The sequence below is a fragment of the Anopheles ziemanni genome, chromosome 2 (genome assembly GCF_943734765.1).
Source record: "Anopheles ziemanni chromosome 2, idAnoZiCoDA_A2_x.2, whole genome shotgun sequence".
NCBI classification, from domain to species: Eukaryota; Metazoa; Arthropoda; class Insecta; order Diptera; family Culicidae; genus Anopheles; species Anopheles ziemanni.
In genome coordinates this window covers 10,706,416-10,724,546 of record NC_080705.1, presented here as the reverse complement: position 1 = coordinate 10,724,546, position 18,131 = coordinate 10,706,416, and the positions used below count along the sequence as shown (strand labels likewise).

General features: G+C 49.1%; 1 protein-coding gene across 1 annotated transcript in view; it reads right to left on the bottom strand.

The window, feature by feature from the left end:
- LOC131281555 (uncharacterized) overlaps positions 1-17,580 on the bottom strand; it is a 69,060-nt gene extending 51,480 nt beyond the window's left edge. The window contains exons 1-3 of the mRNA XM_058310900.1: positions 17,265-17,580; positions 16,976-17,162; positions 1,433-6,779 (exon numbers count right to left, since the gene is read on the bottom strand). Of these exons, the coding sequence (XP_058166883.1) occupies positions 1,433-6,779; positions 16,976-17,162; positions 17,265-17,580 (5,850 nt within the window). The remainder of the gene's footprint in view (positions 1-1,432; positions 6,780-16,975; positions 17,163-17,264) is intronic.
- Between the last annotated feature and the right edge of the window lie 551 nt (positions 17,581-18,131).

Sequence of the window (18,131 nt, the reverse complement as noted above, 5' to 3'; positions counted from 1 at the left end):
TGTGTGTGTGTTTTTATTTCGATAAACCAACCGATTCTCTTCAATACCATCGATTACCATCGGATCGATTCCTTCCGCTTGGGGAAGCAAAAACACGCGATTCCGAAACGAAACGTAGCTAAATTTAACCCTGTCTGCTAATCTTGGCGAGATTATTAAAGCCCCGCATCGGAACAACCGAACCCGTAAAAGAACCCCAAAACGGAGTTGGCCATCATATTTACGAGGCCGAAATAAACACCCCCTAAAACAAAAGGCCTCAAACTCCTGCCCGTCGCTGGTCAACTCCGGAACGGACCTCATCTGTTTTAGCACGACAGAACTTTCCTGCTTTTTCCCCATCCTTACCTTAATTTGGCACATTGTTTGCACGGCGCTGACTTTCCCCCCCGGTCCCTATCAGTATCTCACCTGATTTACAAAGTAACTACAACTGAACAACCCACAAGTGGACACACAAATGCACCGACTCACACACGCATAGTAATCACGGCTAATGGAACACACTACAATGTGTCCCGCGGATTGGCCAGATTCACAAAACATTCCATTTGTTGCTGCAAAGTACTTTCTCTCTCGTCCTTCTTCCCCGGGTTTGTGTGTGTGTCTGTTTGCGTCCATTTTTTTTTTATCTTCTCTACATTCCACAATTTATTATGCTGCTTTTTTCCAGTACGTACTCATAAGGCACCTGCTCTTGCTGCTGACCGGTGTTGCCGGAAAGGGAAGGGAAAGACACTACAACTATCACACAAAAGGGAAAAATTATCACCGGATGCATACCGCTTGTAGTTTTTTTTCACAAACGAACTTGGTCCTTCCATCCAAAAACCCCAGCGCCAACAATGGGCAAGCCCGCGAAGGGATGGAATTTCGAGGATGGATTTTTCATACATTTTTTTTCTTCTTCTTATCACTATCTTCTTCTTCAGGCCTTCCTACGGTTTTTTTTAAAACCTTTCTCCTAACAACAACCCTCCGGTCGCTTTTTGTCGCGTTACTGAAGCGAACGAAATGAACATTCTTTTCAGGAAACGATCCTTCGATGGAACGAAACTAATCATCGCCCGAACGAACGAGGCGTTTTGGGGGGCCGCTGGGATGGTAGGAAAGGGAAGGGAAAAGGAATTTCAAACATCATCCCAATCGCTTGTCCGGGTGCTTGTCGTTCACTTCTGGTTTATTATATATCCTGACAATAACGCTTCCTAATACTAATGGTCCCGACGCGGGACGATGTTTGGACAATCCAATATATATCCACAACTGGAAATGCCGGATGCCGATGGTTGGCCCGATGATTAACGATTGCTATGGACACTGGACACACCACTTCCCCCCCTCCCCTCCCCCCGTGCGCCTCTTATCACAAACTCTGATCGAGCCGGTGGCTGACGAAAAAGCAAAGAAACCGCTTCAGGAAGAGACTCACCAGAACGTTCCGTTGGTTTTCCTTGTCCAGCAGAAACTCCATGCTTTTGTGCGGCCTGGTGCGCTGTTCGCCCGGTCCGCCCGGTCCGCCACCCTGTCCGTTCATCTGCCCGCCGACACCGCCGATGGTGCGCCGCTGGCCCGGAGCACCGCCGGCCGAGGGGTCGTGCACCGATAGCTGGTGGCCTCCGACCTGGCCCGGATGGTGGCCCCGGTAGTGGGGCCCGCCGGCACCGAGCTCCATGAGCGAACGCGTCTTGCCCGAGATGACGGTCTCGTGCGTGTCGAGGTTGGTCTCGATGAGACCGATCTTCTGCTCGCTGCCCATGATGGTGCTCCGATGGTGGCCGTAGTAGAACCGCTGCTGGCCGTCCTCGTCCTCGTCCTCGTACTCGTCGCCGTAGTCGGCGTAGTGCGACCGTAGCAGAGCCGCGGAAGGAAGCGTTCCTTCGACGCTCACCGTGTCAGCGCCACTGTACGAACTGCCGTTGGCCGCGTACTGCGATGGGCTTCGGCGATAGTAGCTGCCGCTGCCTCCGACGGAGGCGCAGTCGGGCTCGTCGTCATCGATTTCTCTCGGTGGCGTCGACGAGGCGCGCTGCGCATGTGCGTGCTTCGCCGAAGCCGGGGAGGTGCTGGACCGCTTCGCACACACGCCCACGACCCTCGGCGGTTGCTTCGGGAGCGGTGGCTTGGAGCTCAACACGTGGTTGGTGCCCGCGCGCTGCTGGTTTCCGGGTCCCGCGCGCGACGACCCGTGGCCATGGTGGAAGCCATTTCCGCCGCCCTCTCCATTGAGCGCCGTGCTCGAGTCGGACCGGTACGGGGCGGCACCGGGTGGCCGCGTTACCGCGATCTCGCAATCGTCCGGTTCATCCTCGGCCCCGGTGAAGCTGTCGTCGACCGTCACGCCGGACGTGTTCATCTGGCGGAGGTAGGCCGCCGACTCGTCGGTCCTGCGGGGATCCTTCAGCGGGATGTAGATAAAGTCGGCCGACGCACTGTCATTACCCCGAGCGCTCGGCATCGTCGACGCCTTGCCAGGCTTTCCTTTGACGTTGTTATTGTTGTTGTACGTGGCACCATTGTTGGCCGACCCGGCCAACGGTGGAAGCCCATGGCTGACGTTCGCGCCCGATCCCGTCACCCCGAAGGTGGTCTCCTTCAGCCCGGCACCTTTCTTCGATTTGTTGCGGAACGAAAAGCGAAAACCGGACGAAATGCGCGACAGGAACGTTTTGCCCTTCTTCTCCGCTTTGCCGTTCTTGAAGTTCTTGATCAGATTGCTGTTGTTGTACTGACTCGGGAGCGTGGAGCCCGCACCGACCGGCGGGGGCAGTCCCTTTTCGACACTTTCACTCGCGATGAGATTCTTGCTCGCCATTGCACTGCCAGCGCTATTATTGCCACCATTCTTTCTGTGCCCTTCTACGTCACCACCACCAACACCACCACCACTTGCGTCCGCCGCTAAAGCAGCGGATTGCAGCAGGAACCGATCTTCACTGCTCCCGTAACCACTACGCTCATCGGCACCGTTACTGCGCGCCGCGGACATGACGGTTGAGGTCATCACTGCACAACCACCACTAACGAAATCACTGCCTGCTTCGACCGCCGTACCATTAGACACCGAATGTCGCGGATGCTGCTGTGGCTGCTGTTGATGCTGTGGCTGCTGCGTTCGTTGCTGCCCGTTCACTTCTGACCGACCGTTCTCGATACCGATCATCGCTCGACTGATCGACCCGTCGTCCGCTGCGCTTTCCAGCTGACTCACGCGACTCGGGTAATCGACGGTGCACGAGCTGCCGTCCCGCTCTAGCGCCCCGTCACTGCGCGCTCTCACTCGCTGCTGCTCGCGATCGTCTCGCTGCGTGCTGTGATCGTTGTTACCCGTCACCGCCTCGAGCGAGGAGGAAGCGTTACGCGTTACGACCATTCCAGCACTGCTCGACGAGCCGACGGGCGCGTACGCAGCCAGCTGCTCGAACTGCTCGACACTGTTTGAATTGATCAGCGTGTTCGTTTGCGTCAGCAGGTACGCGTGCTCGTAGTCGTCCGCATCGAAGTCTTCGTCCCCAATATCGATCTCAAAGTCCTGATTCGAAATGATACTCCCATTGTCGTCCGGCTCGATGTCGGACGCACTGTTGCTCTTCCAGATGATCTCGGACACGATCGGGCAGAAGCTGACACCCTTCGAGAGGCCACAGCGCGACGAGCTGGTTGTGGTGGCCGCCGTCGTTAGGATCCCGGCCGAGCGGCAGGAGGAAACGTTCCGCAGCGAGTTGTGATGGTCCGGCACGCTCAGAGCGGACGATCCGCGGAGCCGCCTCGCGTCACTCTCGCCCGCCCCATCGGCCCCACCGCGACCTCCACCGACACCTCCACCACCATCGCCGCCGTGGTAGTAGTTAAGGTTGGGCGTACTGGCAACGAATTCACGCTTCACCGTCGAATAGCGCGACGCTCCAACGGCACGATTAGTATGCAGATCACTCGACTGGCTCTGGCCGGCGCCCACAAATGGGCAGAGGTTGCTCGTCGACTCGGTCGGATCGAAGGTGCACCGTTCGAGGCTGGCGGCGTAGCAGGTGACCAAATTGGTCGGGTCCTGGTCGAAGGTTCGCTTTTGGCCACCCGCTTCCGTCACACTGGTCGCCAGCGACACTGGGAACGCGGAAGTGACAACCGGTGCGGAAGGAACACTGCCGGACGCCTTAGGGGGCGACAGCGCGCCCGTCGCACACGTTGCGTTCTGTTGTTGGTGATGTGGGTTTGTTTTGATTTGCGTTCGTCGTGGTGGTGCTTGTGGTGTGGAGGAAACGACCGCGGAGGAAGAGGGTCCCGGCCCAGTGCCACTCAGCGACGTCTGCAGCCGTTTGGCCCCGGCGAGGGACTTCTGTTCGAGCAGGAACGCGGCGATCGGCTCGTACGCCTCCGCCTGATCGTTGATGATCGACAGATTGCGGTCAAAGTGTGCCGAGATCTCCTCCAGCAGCGAGTTGAACACGCTCTTTTCGTCCCGATCGAGGGGAAATATTCGGCTCTCCTCGTCACCGTCGTCCGCGTCGTCGTTCTGCACCCCACCATCGTAACCCTCTTGTTCTTTTTTCAGCTCCTCGTGCTTCTTCCTTTCATCCCCCGGCAGGAAGTTACCGACCGGACGGGAGTTCATCGTGGACGGCGGTTTTCCTGTCGCTCCTCTTGCCCCGCCCAACTTCGTGCCACTGCTCGTGCGGAACGTGTTACGGCTCAGATAGTACTCATGTCCTCGTGGTCGCCCACCACCACTACCGTACACCGGATGGCCACCGTCCTCGAACTCGTCGTCGTCGCTGTAGTTGAGGGCGGTGAGGTTTGCGTAACTGGCACGAATGTTCTGCTTCGGGCGGGCCGGACTCGCGATGCTCCCTCCCGAACCCGTTTGGAACGTGACCGTTTTCGTGCACCTTCCTTCCGCGCGCCCGATCGTCACCACCGGTGAATGGTGTTGCTGCTGATGCTGCTGCAGATCGTAGAGGTTAAAGTTCTTGCTCGCGACCGACGAGGGCGGCAGCGAACCACCGTAACCGTAGCTGCCACTATGACACACACTGGAACTGTCGCTGCCGAGCGAATGGTCACTGCCGTTCGAATCGCGCACCCCACCGTACAGGTTGAGACACTCCGGCACGCTGGACACGGTGAAACTGATCGGGTCGTACAGACCGGCGCGAGCCGATGGTCCGCCGCCACCGTACGACGATGCTGACGATCGTTCGGTTGCGCGCCGCCGGTACCGATCCGCCACCCCGCCGAACAGCACCAGATCCGGCGAGCTGAACGACAGCGGGATGCGGCGGCGCGGCTTGCTACGCGCGCGACGTCCACCGACGTCGGGCGGACTATTTTTAGTCGCCTCGGATGAATGCGACGCCATCAGCGTTGTCACCATCGGTGCGCGAGAGAGCGATTCCGCCGACGACGATGAAGAAGAAGCACTGGCAGACCCCGAGGAGCAGCAGCTTCGACCGCTGCAGGACGCCAACGACGCTTCGCCACTGCTGTCCGGGGGTGTCGGTGGGGTGAGGAGGGTCGTGACCGGCGGATGGTGCTGTTGCCTCTGCCTCGGTTGCGATTCGCTGGCCGATTGTTGTTTACACAGATCGTGCTCTATTTTTGTACCATTATTAATATTCGTCCAACACGTACGGTGGCCATCATCGCCGTTCGCTTGATTCCGTTCGATTGTTGTCCTCCCGTCTCCCGTCGTCCCCACCGTTTCCTCGTCCTCCATCTCCTCCTCCTCCTCCTCGTCCACGTCGCACACGGTAGAGAGACGATTTTCGCTAAACGATACATGCCTCGGTTCCACCGGGATGTAATCCATACTGAGCGGTTGCTGCTGGTGATGGTGTGGCTGCGTCATCGAGTGCGATCCACGACCCGCTGCCGGGATCAACGCCGCCGGCGGGTCAAACAAACCGCCCCCACCGTTGCCACAGATAAACGTGATGTTTTCGGCCGAACCGAAGTTCGTCAGGCTCTTCGACCTCACGCGCATCCCGCTCATGCTCACGTGCAGATGGTCGCAGTAGCCACTGTCCTCGCTAAGGCTCTCGATCGAGTTCTTGTTGCGCGCGGTGCTGCCCCGGCACGCCGAGTGCTGCCGCCGTTCGGAGCACCGGGCCGCGCCGCAACCCCGCACCGTCGCACTCAGCAGCTCCTCCTCGGTGTCGCCCGTGTCCTCCGGGGATTCCGTCGTGGTTCGCGCCGAAGAACTGTCGCGTGCTGCAGCACGTGCCACGTGGCACTCGTCACTGGCGTACCGGTAGCCGCTGCTTCCGGTCGAGCTCGCGTTACTGCTACTACTGTCCCCGCGGCCACTCACACCACTGGCGCCACTTCCACAGCTTCCACCGCTACTGCTGCTGCTACTGCTCACACTGGACGACGTCGAGTACAGCTCCGAGTCACTAATGTTCAGTGCCGTCGACTGGCCGATGCTCTTCTGAATGAGGTTCGAAGTCGTCAGCAGATTGCTACCCTGCCCAACGGTGCTGGCCCCCTTCGGCATCCGCGCACCCGAAGGCACCCCGTAGAAGCTGAGTGCATCCGCAGTCCGCGCTGCACCCGGCCCCGTCGTGTCGCCACCGCTTCCCGGCACCACCAGCGAGTTCGATTCGCTCGAGTAGAGGGACGGGGAGGACCCGGACAGTGGATGCTGGCTCACCGCCGACTCATTCTGCAGCTGGCGCTCCAACGATTCGAACTGGATCAGCGAGGAGGAGCGGCTCAGCGACGCGTACGATAGACTATCGGAGTCCGTAAATAGATCATGTCCAATCTCGTCGAATCGTAACCTACCGGGATGGCAAAGAAAGGTAATGTGATACACCGAATGGATTAGTGACGGTACTGGTGGGTCTTAATTTAGGGAAAATTGGTTCACTGCAGCAGTACCCCGGGCTAACGAGCCGCCACCGCTCGCGTTCGTCAAAGATAAATCCGATCGTGTGGAACTCTTGCAATTGACTGCCGACTCGAGCGACTCGAGCCGGACCGAACACAGGCGCGCGTTCGCTTACCTTAACCTTAAAACGCAGCGCCGCCAGCAACCTACGTACGTTACCCCCGAAGTGCAATAATTAAAGTATCGACCAGCGATTAAAACCCGGCCCGATCCAGTCGTCCTGGCCTACCGCTCGCCCGCTCGAATGTCCCGCTGGTATGGATGGATTGCGCCCGCGCGCTCGCACACACGCTTACTCCCGTCAATCTCTACCGCGTGACTGTGCGCGCTATCCAAGCGGTGCGATCGCGCGGGGCCGTCGGGTTTGGCTTCTCTGGCGTCGTCGTTAATGCCGCGAGTGACGACGTGCTTGCGCGGGCCCCGTCACCAACACGCCCAAGCCGGATACTGCCCTCTTGTGCCACACTCGCACACTGGGAGGAAGTGCGGAGATTGGCCGACGCGAAACACTCAAACAGCAGGGATGGCAAAGCCGCCGTGGAATAGATTCAAAGGATTTACTGTGCTTGTTTTCTAAGTCGGATTTCGGACAGCCATATCTGCTAACTCTGTGTACTATGTACATCAGGTACAATTCATGCCAAATGGTTTATGCAAAAGATCCCTTCGGGATTTATCAGTTTTCCTTTTCATTTAAAAGATTTGTCAGTTGTTTTTTTTTCGATTCCATAGACGAAATACTAACTCTGTCTGCTTGCTCCTGTAATGGTGATGTTTAGTGAAAAAAACAGTGATTTTTGACAACGTCTGTGAAGAGGTCGTTTTAAAACCATCACTGTTTTAATCCACGTAAATGCAGGATGAATGAAACTGACCAATAATGCAACAATTATCTACACATATGCAGATGCATTGTGACATTCCCTGTGTCATTCAGAGCACACAACTAATTGTGTTAATGTTGTAAATTAGAGATGAGTTGAAGAAGTTTGTAAAGTTTAAAAAATGGCCCTTTTAATGAGATATAGTTTGGTCTTCCTCAACCCCAGACAAGAATTTATAGAGGAGTAACTAAACAGCGTTTATGAAAATTGATTTTGTAAGTTAATTAACATCGATGCTGTCAAACCTTCATCACTTTATTACATTTGTTTTAGAAAATTTATCTCATCTCAATAATTTTCTCATAACATCAATTGTGTTTGACACTCCTGCCTGAGAGCAAACAGAGGCATTTTGCTGTGTGTGCCTTTTTCCACCAACCAGCCGAGGCATTCACTTGCGGGACGATCACATCCACGGACTCAACGATCGTTCCAATTGCTTCCTAACGGCGTCCAGGTCCCCAACCCGCCGATATCATCTTGCCTTCCTGAGGATGGAGTTGGATTGGTTCAAGTAACATCTATACGTGCGTCTCCGCGGGGCAGAGAACGGAGAGAAACACTGTATCCGCACCCCGCGGTTGTCCAACACAGTCTCACGCTGGAGCTGGCTCGGAGCTGTACGTGCCGTGATCGATGTATCGGCTACGATGTAAACAACGGCCACAACAGTAGCCACTCGCTAATGGACCTTCTCCTGGCGGGGAGAAGGAATCGGGGAGCTAGCAGTGGCAAAAAAAAACACGCACGAAAACAACCTCTCGAAAAATGCTCTCGGCTGCCAAATTGCCGCCATCCCCCGACGTCAACACGGCCGATCGAGACGGTTTTCTTAAGACGTTTCACGGTTTGTATTGTTTGTCTCCCGTCTCAGCTGTCTCTTTCTGCCTTGGTTTCAGGAACAAGGCAATCCAATTACTCGCCGATTTTGACATACTTCGCGGGGGGACGCGGTAGGAAGGGCAGGTGGGACGCCCCTCAACAACGGCACTTGAATCGGGTCTCTTTGTCTAGGGGTGGATCGGGCTACCGAGCAACGCCATTCCCAAGAAATGTCGGGACCGTTTCTGTCGCGATCACTATCTTGCACTCTCCGATCGTACCGAGACTTGGGTCGGGTATCAAGATTTTCTAATCCTTTCCACTGCTCCAAATGAACTCCGGACTACGCCACGCCACACTAGGAATACATATCCCGCGAAACGCACTTGAAGCGTGTTTTTTGTGTGAAAATACCAGACGAAACAGTTGCCAGACGAGCCGTCGAGCACCAAAACCGAACGACCTCGAACTCCCAAGCTAAAACCCCATCGAGATCGCGGGAAGGCGTGCGTTAGGGTCCGAAGCTGTTAAAACATGAAGCACACAACGCGCTGGAGAACCGGGCACTTTGCAGCACTTGATTCAGGGAGATCATTAGGATCGGCTTCAGCATCGGTTACAAAGCCATCTGTAGCTTCGTACAGCGATCCCGTTGCGAGAGGGCCACCATGGTCAGGGAAGTGTCATGACAAAATGTCAAACACACGTGTTCCCTGAAACATTATCTAGTGTACTTGTTTGGCATACTAAGGCCACTAAACTGCTTTCTGCCAGCTCGCATTTGAAAGTACCCACATGGATATACATATTCGTGCTCACACCTTGCCTCTACGTGGGATGAAGAAAGCTATAAACCAACGGCAAACAATCTAATTTGCGTAACACCAACCCCCTTCGTTTGGGGCATCGGAAACTGCCCTCTATTCCGAGTTGGTGTTATCATTCCGAGGGCATAGATGTTTAGCCTCGATGCTAATATTCACGGGCGTTCGATGCGACATTCCAAGCTGTACAAATACTCGACGGAATGGCGCGAAGTAACGCGTAGTAGCACGTGATTTGCATACTGCAACGATCGGGGTCGGGCCATGAGGCACAAAACCAGATGCTCCCAGCTGTGGGGTGGTTCATCCGCAAATGAAACCGTTTGTTTGAAAGATGATTAACGATATTATCTGGGGGATTTTATAGATACCGTCTTGGCAACGCCTCTTCCAAACACCATTCCTTTTCTTTGCGCATTAAAAGCTGGGCATTCTTGGTGACTCAGAAAGATCGTCGTTCGTACAACCAACAATTGTTTAATGTGCTCGTGATGTTTAGAGGCAACTTCACGAGGGGAGGATCCCGCATCGAAAACCGTCCACATTACGCATCAGCCAATTAAGAAAGGTGACAGTGGTCAAAGAGAGGGAATGAGTTGACTATTAGGCGGTTGCGTACGGCCATTCCTTACAACGATCAGTCTGGCCCAGTGTGAGGGAAGTTATCTAGCGGTTTCCCTTGGGAGTCAACGATCGAGTGTATCGGAAGAAAGAAAGAACATTCCTATGCTTTCGTTGCACACAAAGCACTTTCAAGTCGGGTCGCTACCGGCATCCATTGCATCTATGCAGCTGTGTCTCGTCTAGTCGGGCCGTAGTTTATGTTCGTTCGCGCCAGAATCGGGGACATTACTGTCATGGTGCCACGGTGGTATAGCTGTAATAACTGCTGACAGTTGGCATCTTCCGTTCCGTTAGGGTCGACCAAAGGCTGCGCGTGCGTTGTTTCCGTACGTCCGACACACCAACGTACTTCAAATGGAGATACCCACAAACACGTGTGTGGCAAAACGATTCCTCCCTCCAGTAGGACGGAAAACATATTTCGTGCTTCATTCACAACATACCAGCTAACGTCGAACGCGATCTGCGTTCCCCCATGGCCAAGGTCTTCGGGCGTGCGGAAGCGGTTAACGACCTGATTATGCATTTTATCTCTGACCGGAACACACATCATTCACGGCGACAAAGGGAGGGTGAAATTGTGGAACGACCATCGTATTAGGTGTGATCTAGGTGAACCCTTTCACTGGTATGTTTGGTACACGATCAGCGTATCGGACTCAGGCTGGAGGCTGCGTTTTGAGTTGGAATGGGTTTTTAGTCAGATGAATGGACTATGATGGTAAATTATATTGCACAGATATTGCCATAATAATTAAATCAAATCATTAACGATGTTTTTAAACCCGTATTTTGCTAAATTCTCAAAAACAAATATTGGCTGTATTTAATGAGATCGTTAACATTTTGGATTCAATTATATATATGAATTGTACAATTCATGAAGAACTGTTGGGACACTTTTGGGAACTTTTTTCGCAAAAAATAAAAAGAAAAATACATGATTTCGTTTATTTATTTAAAAATATATTAACGAGTCTCACAAATTGCCAGCAGAGGGCACTCACAACTGTTGCACTTTTTTATCAATAGATGTCGCTAGCAAACCTGTCGGTTACTAGCGCCACCTAGCCGCAAAACTAGCTTCATTTGCGAGACATCTACTGGAGATTCAGATCAGCTTTGATTCAAAATTAATTCGTTAAAATAACGGAAAAATAATTTCTGTATCATTAACCATTTCAATTGCACAATGGCTTCTGTATTTTATATCACATTATGAGCTTTGCGCAGATTAGATTAGAATTCACGCCAGAAGAAATAAAATTAGAAATTTACATGAGCAAAGACAGATATTTCGTATCTGAGCTCCAAACGCTACGTTATTAGATGTGTGTGATAAGAACAACTTATTTGGCCACTCTTCGAATTGAAACTTTCGGTTGTCGAACGTTCTTTTCTCCATTATCAACTGGTGCCAACTTAGGCAGTCATTCACCAGGTCACACGCCTTGCGTATAATTAATTGAGAAGAAAAGAATAGCAAAAACATAATCTTTTCAAGAAAAACAACGAAGAAAAGAGCGTTTGACGAGTCAGAAAGAGACACCGGAAATTACCGCCCGAGATAACATTATCAGTTCACGCTCCCGACTCTGTTTGTGGTACGGGCTGATGTGTACCATAAAGTTGTGGTACATGGAAGAACATATTTTTGCCAATATATAGTTACGGTATGCACCAAACAATAACTGCATGGCAAGCAGTTCATCGACACCGCATGACCACATGGCAACGAACAACCGTACCAGCGCCAAGCAGCGTCAGCAACGCAACGCCAGCCGAGGGCACCGTACTTGCAAAGCAGAGTCAGCGGAAAAGCGACCAACAACGACCAGCTGAGCGACCAGCCGATGCAGCACGTGCAGGAAGAAAAGAAATAAGAATAGGAGATACGGAGGCTAGCTCCAGCACCTAGTTAATAAGAATCGATTAGTTTTAATTCAGACTTTGGAGACGACAGGTTCACCTGATCGGAATAAATTTATTTTTTTAGGATAACTCCCTAACACTTAACGTTTTTATATGTTCGCCATTAATTGGCTCAGTGTTAGTGATAATTGTGCACGCGTTATCGCTCAGAACACATTATCAACATTAGTTCTTTGTATTCCTTGCCTTTCCGAGCCAAACGAATCCGAACGATCCTCAGTCGTGTTTCATGTTTCGTTCGTTTCGTCAGATTATGTGTTTAAGTGCTTTGAAATACAGCGATTTGAAAGTCATGAGTAATTGTAATATTATGTTGGTGCTGTGTTTTGGTGTAGTTTTGTCAGCTCGGCTCACAATGGCGATAGGAGGTTTCGAGATGGAGCTTTTAATGACAAAGTTGGACTACTTGCAAGATAAACTGCAAGAGGTGGAGCAAACTATGAAGACAGCTATGGAGGTGATAGTTAAACTTTCAACTCAAGTTAAGTGAGTGCCGGAAATTAAGGAGAAATATGACGAATTTTTTCAGAGAATGGAACAACGTCTGCAAGAGAAGCTAAACAAGCAAGAAAATAGTATCGAGACGATCGAGGTCAAAATGCATGCAATGGAAGACTCTTTGAAAAAGGTAAGGAAGTGTGCAATGGGTGTTACAGTCTTCAAATTTATACGAATATAATTTTGTGAAATTAATGATTGCCTCTTTTGCAGAGTGTGAAGACAAACGAAGAGAACACACGGAGCAAATTGGAGGAATTATCGCAAACTGGGCTCAAGAAACTGAGAGAAAATAAGGAAATTCTTGACATGCTAACAAGTTCGATTCATAATTTAACTACCAATGTAGAAACACGCAGTAAGACATTGGAAGACCACTTAATAACTCCTATCCGTTCATGTCGTCAAGTTACCGGAGAATCCGGAACGTATCTGTTCCGTTTGTGGGAAAAATCTAAGCCTTTCGAAGTCTTTTGCGAACAAAATAAGTTCGAAGGCGGCTGGATAGTAATCCAGCACAGATTCGACGGTTCAGTTGACTTTTATAGGAACTGGACGGAGTACCGAAATGGATTTGGGAATGTTGATGGCGAATTCTGGCTCGGGCTGGAATACGTGCATCAAATTACCAAAAACCGACCGCATGAACTGCTGGTGGAAATGAAAGATTTCCATGGAAACTACAAATACGCAAAGTACGACGAATTTGAGATAGGGAACGAATCGGAGTTGTATGTGTTGAGGAAGTTAGGGAGATACTCAGGGACAGCAGGAGATGCGTTACGAAGCAACAAGAATAAAAAGTTTAGCACATTCGATCGAGACAATGATAAGTCGAAGGACGGTAATTGTGCTAAGGATTTTCACGCAGCCTGGTGGTACAATTACTGTATCCATTCCAATTTGAACGGGCCTTATCAGAACACAACAGGTGATTTGCGTGCGATGGTGTGGATAAATTTAAAAGACGACTGGCGTAGTATGTCTTACTCGCGAATGATGATTCGTGATATAATTAATTAACACAAACATAAAGCGATTACCTCACCAGCGAAGGTTCATTAGCTGCAGCATCTTTGCTTTCTCTCTCCCTTCTCTTCTACTAAATTAAAGGAATCAACAGAAAACCTGATACAAGCATTACTATGCACAGCAATTGTTTCTGCATGAAAATAGTATTCAAACATTGGTTAAAAGTAAAATGTTCGTTTTCATTCAAAGAGAAAAATAGATAGAAATAAGAGTGAAATAGATTTAACCATTTAATTGGTAAGAGTGAATTGGAAAGAAAGTTTACTTTGGAGAAATATTCGCGTCGAGCACGGACTACGATCGAAAAATATACGTTCGAATCGAGTTGTCAAAGGTCACTCAAGTGAAAAAGCGCGGGAAAAATTTCACTCATCTCCCCTTAAATATGTTCATTTTACCTGCCATTTTGAATGTCAACGAAATGAACTCTTTGGGCAAATCCGTTCGTTCCCGTTTGTATGGGAAGAAATCCGCGAGGTTTTAAGCCGCGGATTCTCAACGAATTCGAAAATTTCAGGGTTCTTATTTATAAAAAGAGTGTTAATCGCATTTCTGAGGATCCTATTTGTAGTTTTTATGAATTAATTATTGAAATGATAACCAACGACTTCGTTTGAAAAGAAACAATCATCCATTACATTGAAACACTTCAACGCCTTAGGTATAAACGAAGTTGGAGGCTTCAAAGGAACCTTTGAACATGTAAGGTATAAACGCACAGAGTTCATTTTTCACCGACCGTCGAACGGATTTTATCCGATCGTAGTCCATGCTGTACCCGATTAGCTGTTATCGTATATCGTATGTATGTTATGAACTTTTGTTTTTTTTAAATAAATAGTAGTGGAAAACTACATGGTAGTAAATATCGATTTCAGCACAATTTGTCGCAATACATTTTCTTTTCGAGAGCACCAGCATTTCACGAGTCTGAAAGCGAAGCCGGGAATCTTCGAGATAACATAACCAGTTCACGCTCTCGGCTTTGTTTGTGGTATCCGCTTTTGTGTAGCTATGGGTCACCCAGAAAGAACAAGTTTTTCTCAAAATATGTTCTCGATCAGTTGGCTCAACACATACTCAGAAGAAGTTCTTTATATTTCTTGCCTTTCCGAGCCAAAAAGAAATCGCATGATCTTCAGTCGTTTACCACCTTTTGTTCTGACTGTGTGTTAAAGTGCTTTCAACTAATTCTAAAGTCATGAATAAATGTAGCTATGGCTTGGTGCTGTGTTTTAGTGTAGTTTTATCAGCCCGGCTCACAATGGCGATAGGAGGTTTCGTGATGGAGCTTTTGATGACAAAGCTGGACTACTTGCAAGACAAGCTGCAAGAGGTCGAGCAAACTATGAAGAGTTCGCTGAAGGTGAATCTAAATTCCCAGCACAAGTTAAGTGAAAACACGATGATAAAGAAGAAAAATATCGACTCTTTGTAGGAAACGGAGCATCGTTTACAAGAGAAGCTAACCAAGCAAGAAAATAGTATCAACGAAAAGATCGAGACGATCGAGTCCAAAATTAATGAAATGGAAGACTCTTTGAAACAGGTAAGGAAGCATGCAATAGGTAGTGGAGATCCGGCTCAGAAAATCAAGCTGGTCAATTTTTGTTTTTAAATTATGTCTGCTTCTTTTGCAGGGTGTGACTGAGCTCAAGAAACTTGGAGAAAGCAAAAAAACCCCTGACATTTTAACAAATTCGGTAAGAAATATTAGTGTGCAATCCCCAGCACAAGTTAAGTGAAAACACGATGATAACAGAGAAATTTTTTGACTCTTTCTAGGAAACGGAGCATCGTCTACACGAGAAGCTAAACAAACACGAAAATAATATCGACGAAAAGATCGAGACGATCGAGGAAATGATGAATGAAATGGAAGACTCTTTGGAAAAGGTAAAGAATCATACAATAGTGGTAGCAATCGGGTTCAGAAAATCAAGTTGGTTGATTTTTTTAAAAATTGATGTCTGCTTCTTTTGCAGGGTGTGACTGAGCTTAAGAAACTTGGAGAGAACAAAAAAACCCTTGATATTTTAACAAATTCGGTACGAAATATTGGTATGCAAGCAACATTACACACTACGTTGCTTCACTTTATCCGTAGGTTCGGAGGCGGCTGGATTGTGATTCAGCACAGGTTCGACGGTTCGGTCGATTTTTATAGAAACTGGACCGAGTACCGTAATGGATTCGGAAACGCAATGGATATTAATGCCGAATTCTGGCTTGGGCTGGAAAACGTGCATCATATTACTAAAAACCGACCGCTTGAACTGTTGGTGGAATTGAAAGATTTCTACGGAAACTACAAATTCGCTAAGTACGACGGGTTTGAGATAGGGAGCGAATCGGAAAAGTATGCGTTGAAAAAGTTAGGGAAATACATTGGGATAGCAGGAGATGCGATGGGAATCCACTTGAATCAAAAGTTTAGCACATTCGATCGCGACAATGACGTAGATAATCGTAATTGTGCTAAGGAATTTCACGGAGCCTGGTGGTACGTGAACTGCCACCGTTCCAATTTAAACGGCCGATATCAGAACACACAAAATGATGGTAGTGCGATGATGTGGTACTATTTCAAGAACGACTTGCGTGGTTTGTCTTACTCGCGAATGATGATTCGCGCGTACATTAATTAACACAAACATAAAGCGATTACCTCACCAATGAAGATGTTCATTAGCTGCAGCATCTTTTGATACAAGCATTACTCTGCACAGCAACTGCTTTTGAATAAAAACAGATCGTTTGATAGTAAAATATTTGTCTTCATTCAAAGAGACAAAAACAAAAAAGAAAGATACAACGGTGAAATAGATTCTACTAAATAAAACAGTTGTAGTGAATTGGAAAGAAAGTTTACTTTGGAGAAATGACATCTATCTTCAAATAAAGTAGGTATCTTGTGAACGAAAAACGTCTTTAGTGCGTTGACGTTTTTTTTTAAATGGAAAAGGTTTTTTTTAGTGGAAAAAGTACATGATAGTAAATATTGGTTTCACCACAATTTGTCACACGAAAGATTCTCTTGGTTAAAAATTTGTCAAGCTGCCGTCCAACTTAAAACTGTGCCATTCAATCGTTTTTAAATCCATTGTCACGTTGTTCCACCTGCTAATTATTTTTCTATCAGTTTTCCATGCCTTCTTCCACCCGTAAGTGATGAGAAAGTGAAGGTATTTGATCAGTCCATTGCCAGGCGCGAGCTGTTAAACAAGCATTTTTGTCAAAATGTCAAGTCCCGCGGATAGTGGCTTTTAAATTAATACTCCCGCTCTCGTTGTAACACGAACCCCGTAAACTAATCACAATGGTACATGGCCACTAAATGTCACCCAGCTAAATACAGCACCAAAAACTGTTCCACCGAACGCATTTATCTTTTTCGCTCGAGCTAGCGAGATCTTAAAAAAACATGCCTAGAGGAACCAAGGAGAAGACGCGGGCAGAAAACTACGTACCTTTGTTCATTGTGTCGCTTCATGAAATATTCATTCGTTTCCAGGCCGTCGGATTCGACGCAAATGCGCGGCCGCCGGCCGTAGATGGCTAGATCGGAAGAAAGGAACTCGTCACCGAACGTTGGCGTCTCCTGCTTCCGACGCTTCGGAGGGCAGATGAAATCGCGCTCCGACATTGTGTCTTGGTCTACGCCGGGAAACGGAGGAGAAAAACATCCCAAACAAAACGAGGCCGTAAGAAATGGAGCACCTTCAGCGCTAGCGAGCAGGAACATTGAACTTATCTTACCGGAAGGTGTCTCGACGCGGATCACCGATTCCGCATCCGAACCACCGGAACTCCAGACGTGATCGTACTGGGACCAACTGAGTGGTTGCTGCTGCTGCTGCTGTTGCTGCTGATCGTCATCACCATCATCGTCGCTGTCATCCTTGTCCCGGTCCTTCTCGCGGCCATCGTCGTCGTCGGACGTTTCCTCGACGATCGTCTCCAGCATCCGGCTGCCGGTGGTGCCATTGAGTGGATTCGCTTCCGTCGCCTCGGCGTACGCCGGCAACCAGGGGAACGAAATGTCATCCGAGACGTCGAAAATGTTTTGCTCCATCACTGTCCACACTACATTTTCCGCGTCCGCACCCTGGAAGAAGCAAAGAGCGAGAGAAGGGAAAGGATAAATGAAACACATTTCATGAATGAACACTCGTAAAAAGGGAAATACAGTTTTTGACTCCAGAACCCATTCCTATAACTTTCAAGCAGATTTGTTGTATGTTCCATGAGGGTTTAAACTATTTTTGTGCTTTAAAAGTCTAAGCACGTAAAAGTATTGGGTTAACAAAATAATAATAATTATCAATGCCTCATCATCATCATCATGATTATCATTTCCATAAGCATTCACGCTACCATTTTGCAAGTTTGCTTTATGTCCCAAAACTCGTCCTGCCTTTTGGTGCGAAAAAGTTGACACAGTTTCTTTGCTCCTCGTCTAGTTTACCACTCCCTTCATCGAAATCATGTCAATTGCATACCGGAAAAGGTGGAATGTTGCCATTTGAAGGATCCCCAAACACTCCAAACCGATCGCTTATCCCTCGGAGAACGCTTCGTTTGTTTTTTGCTCGATCTTGGCATTTCGATTATCGAAAGTTGGCC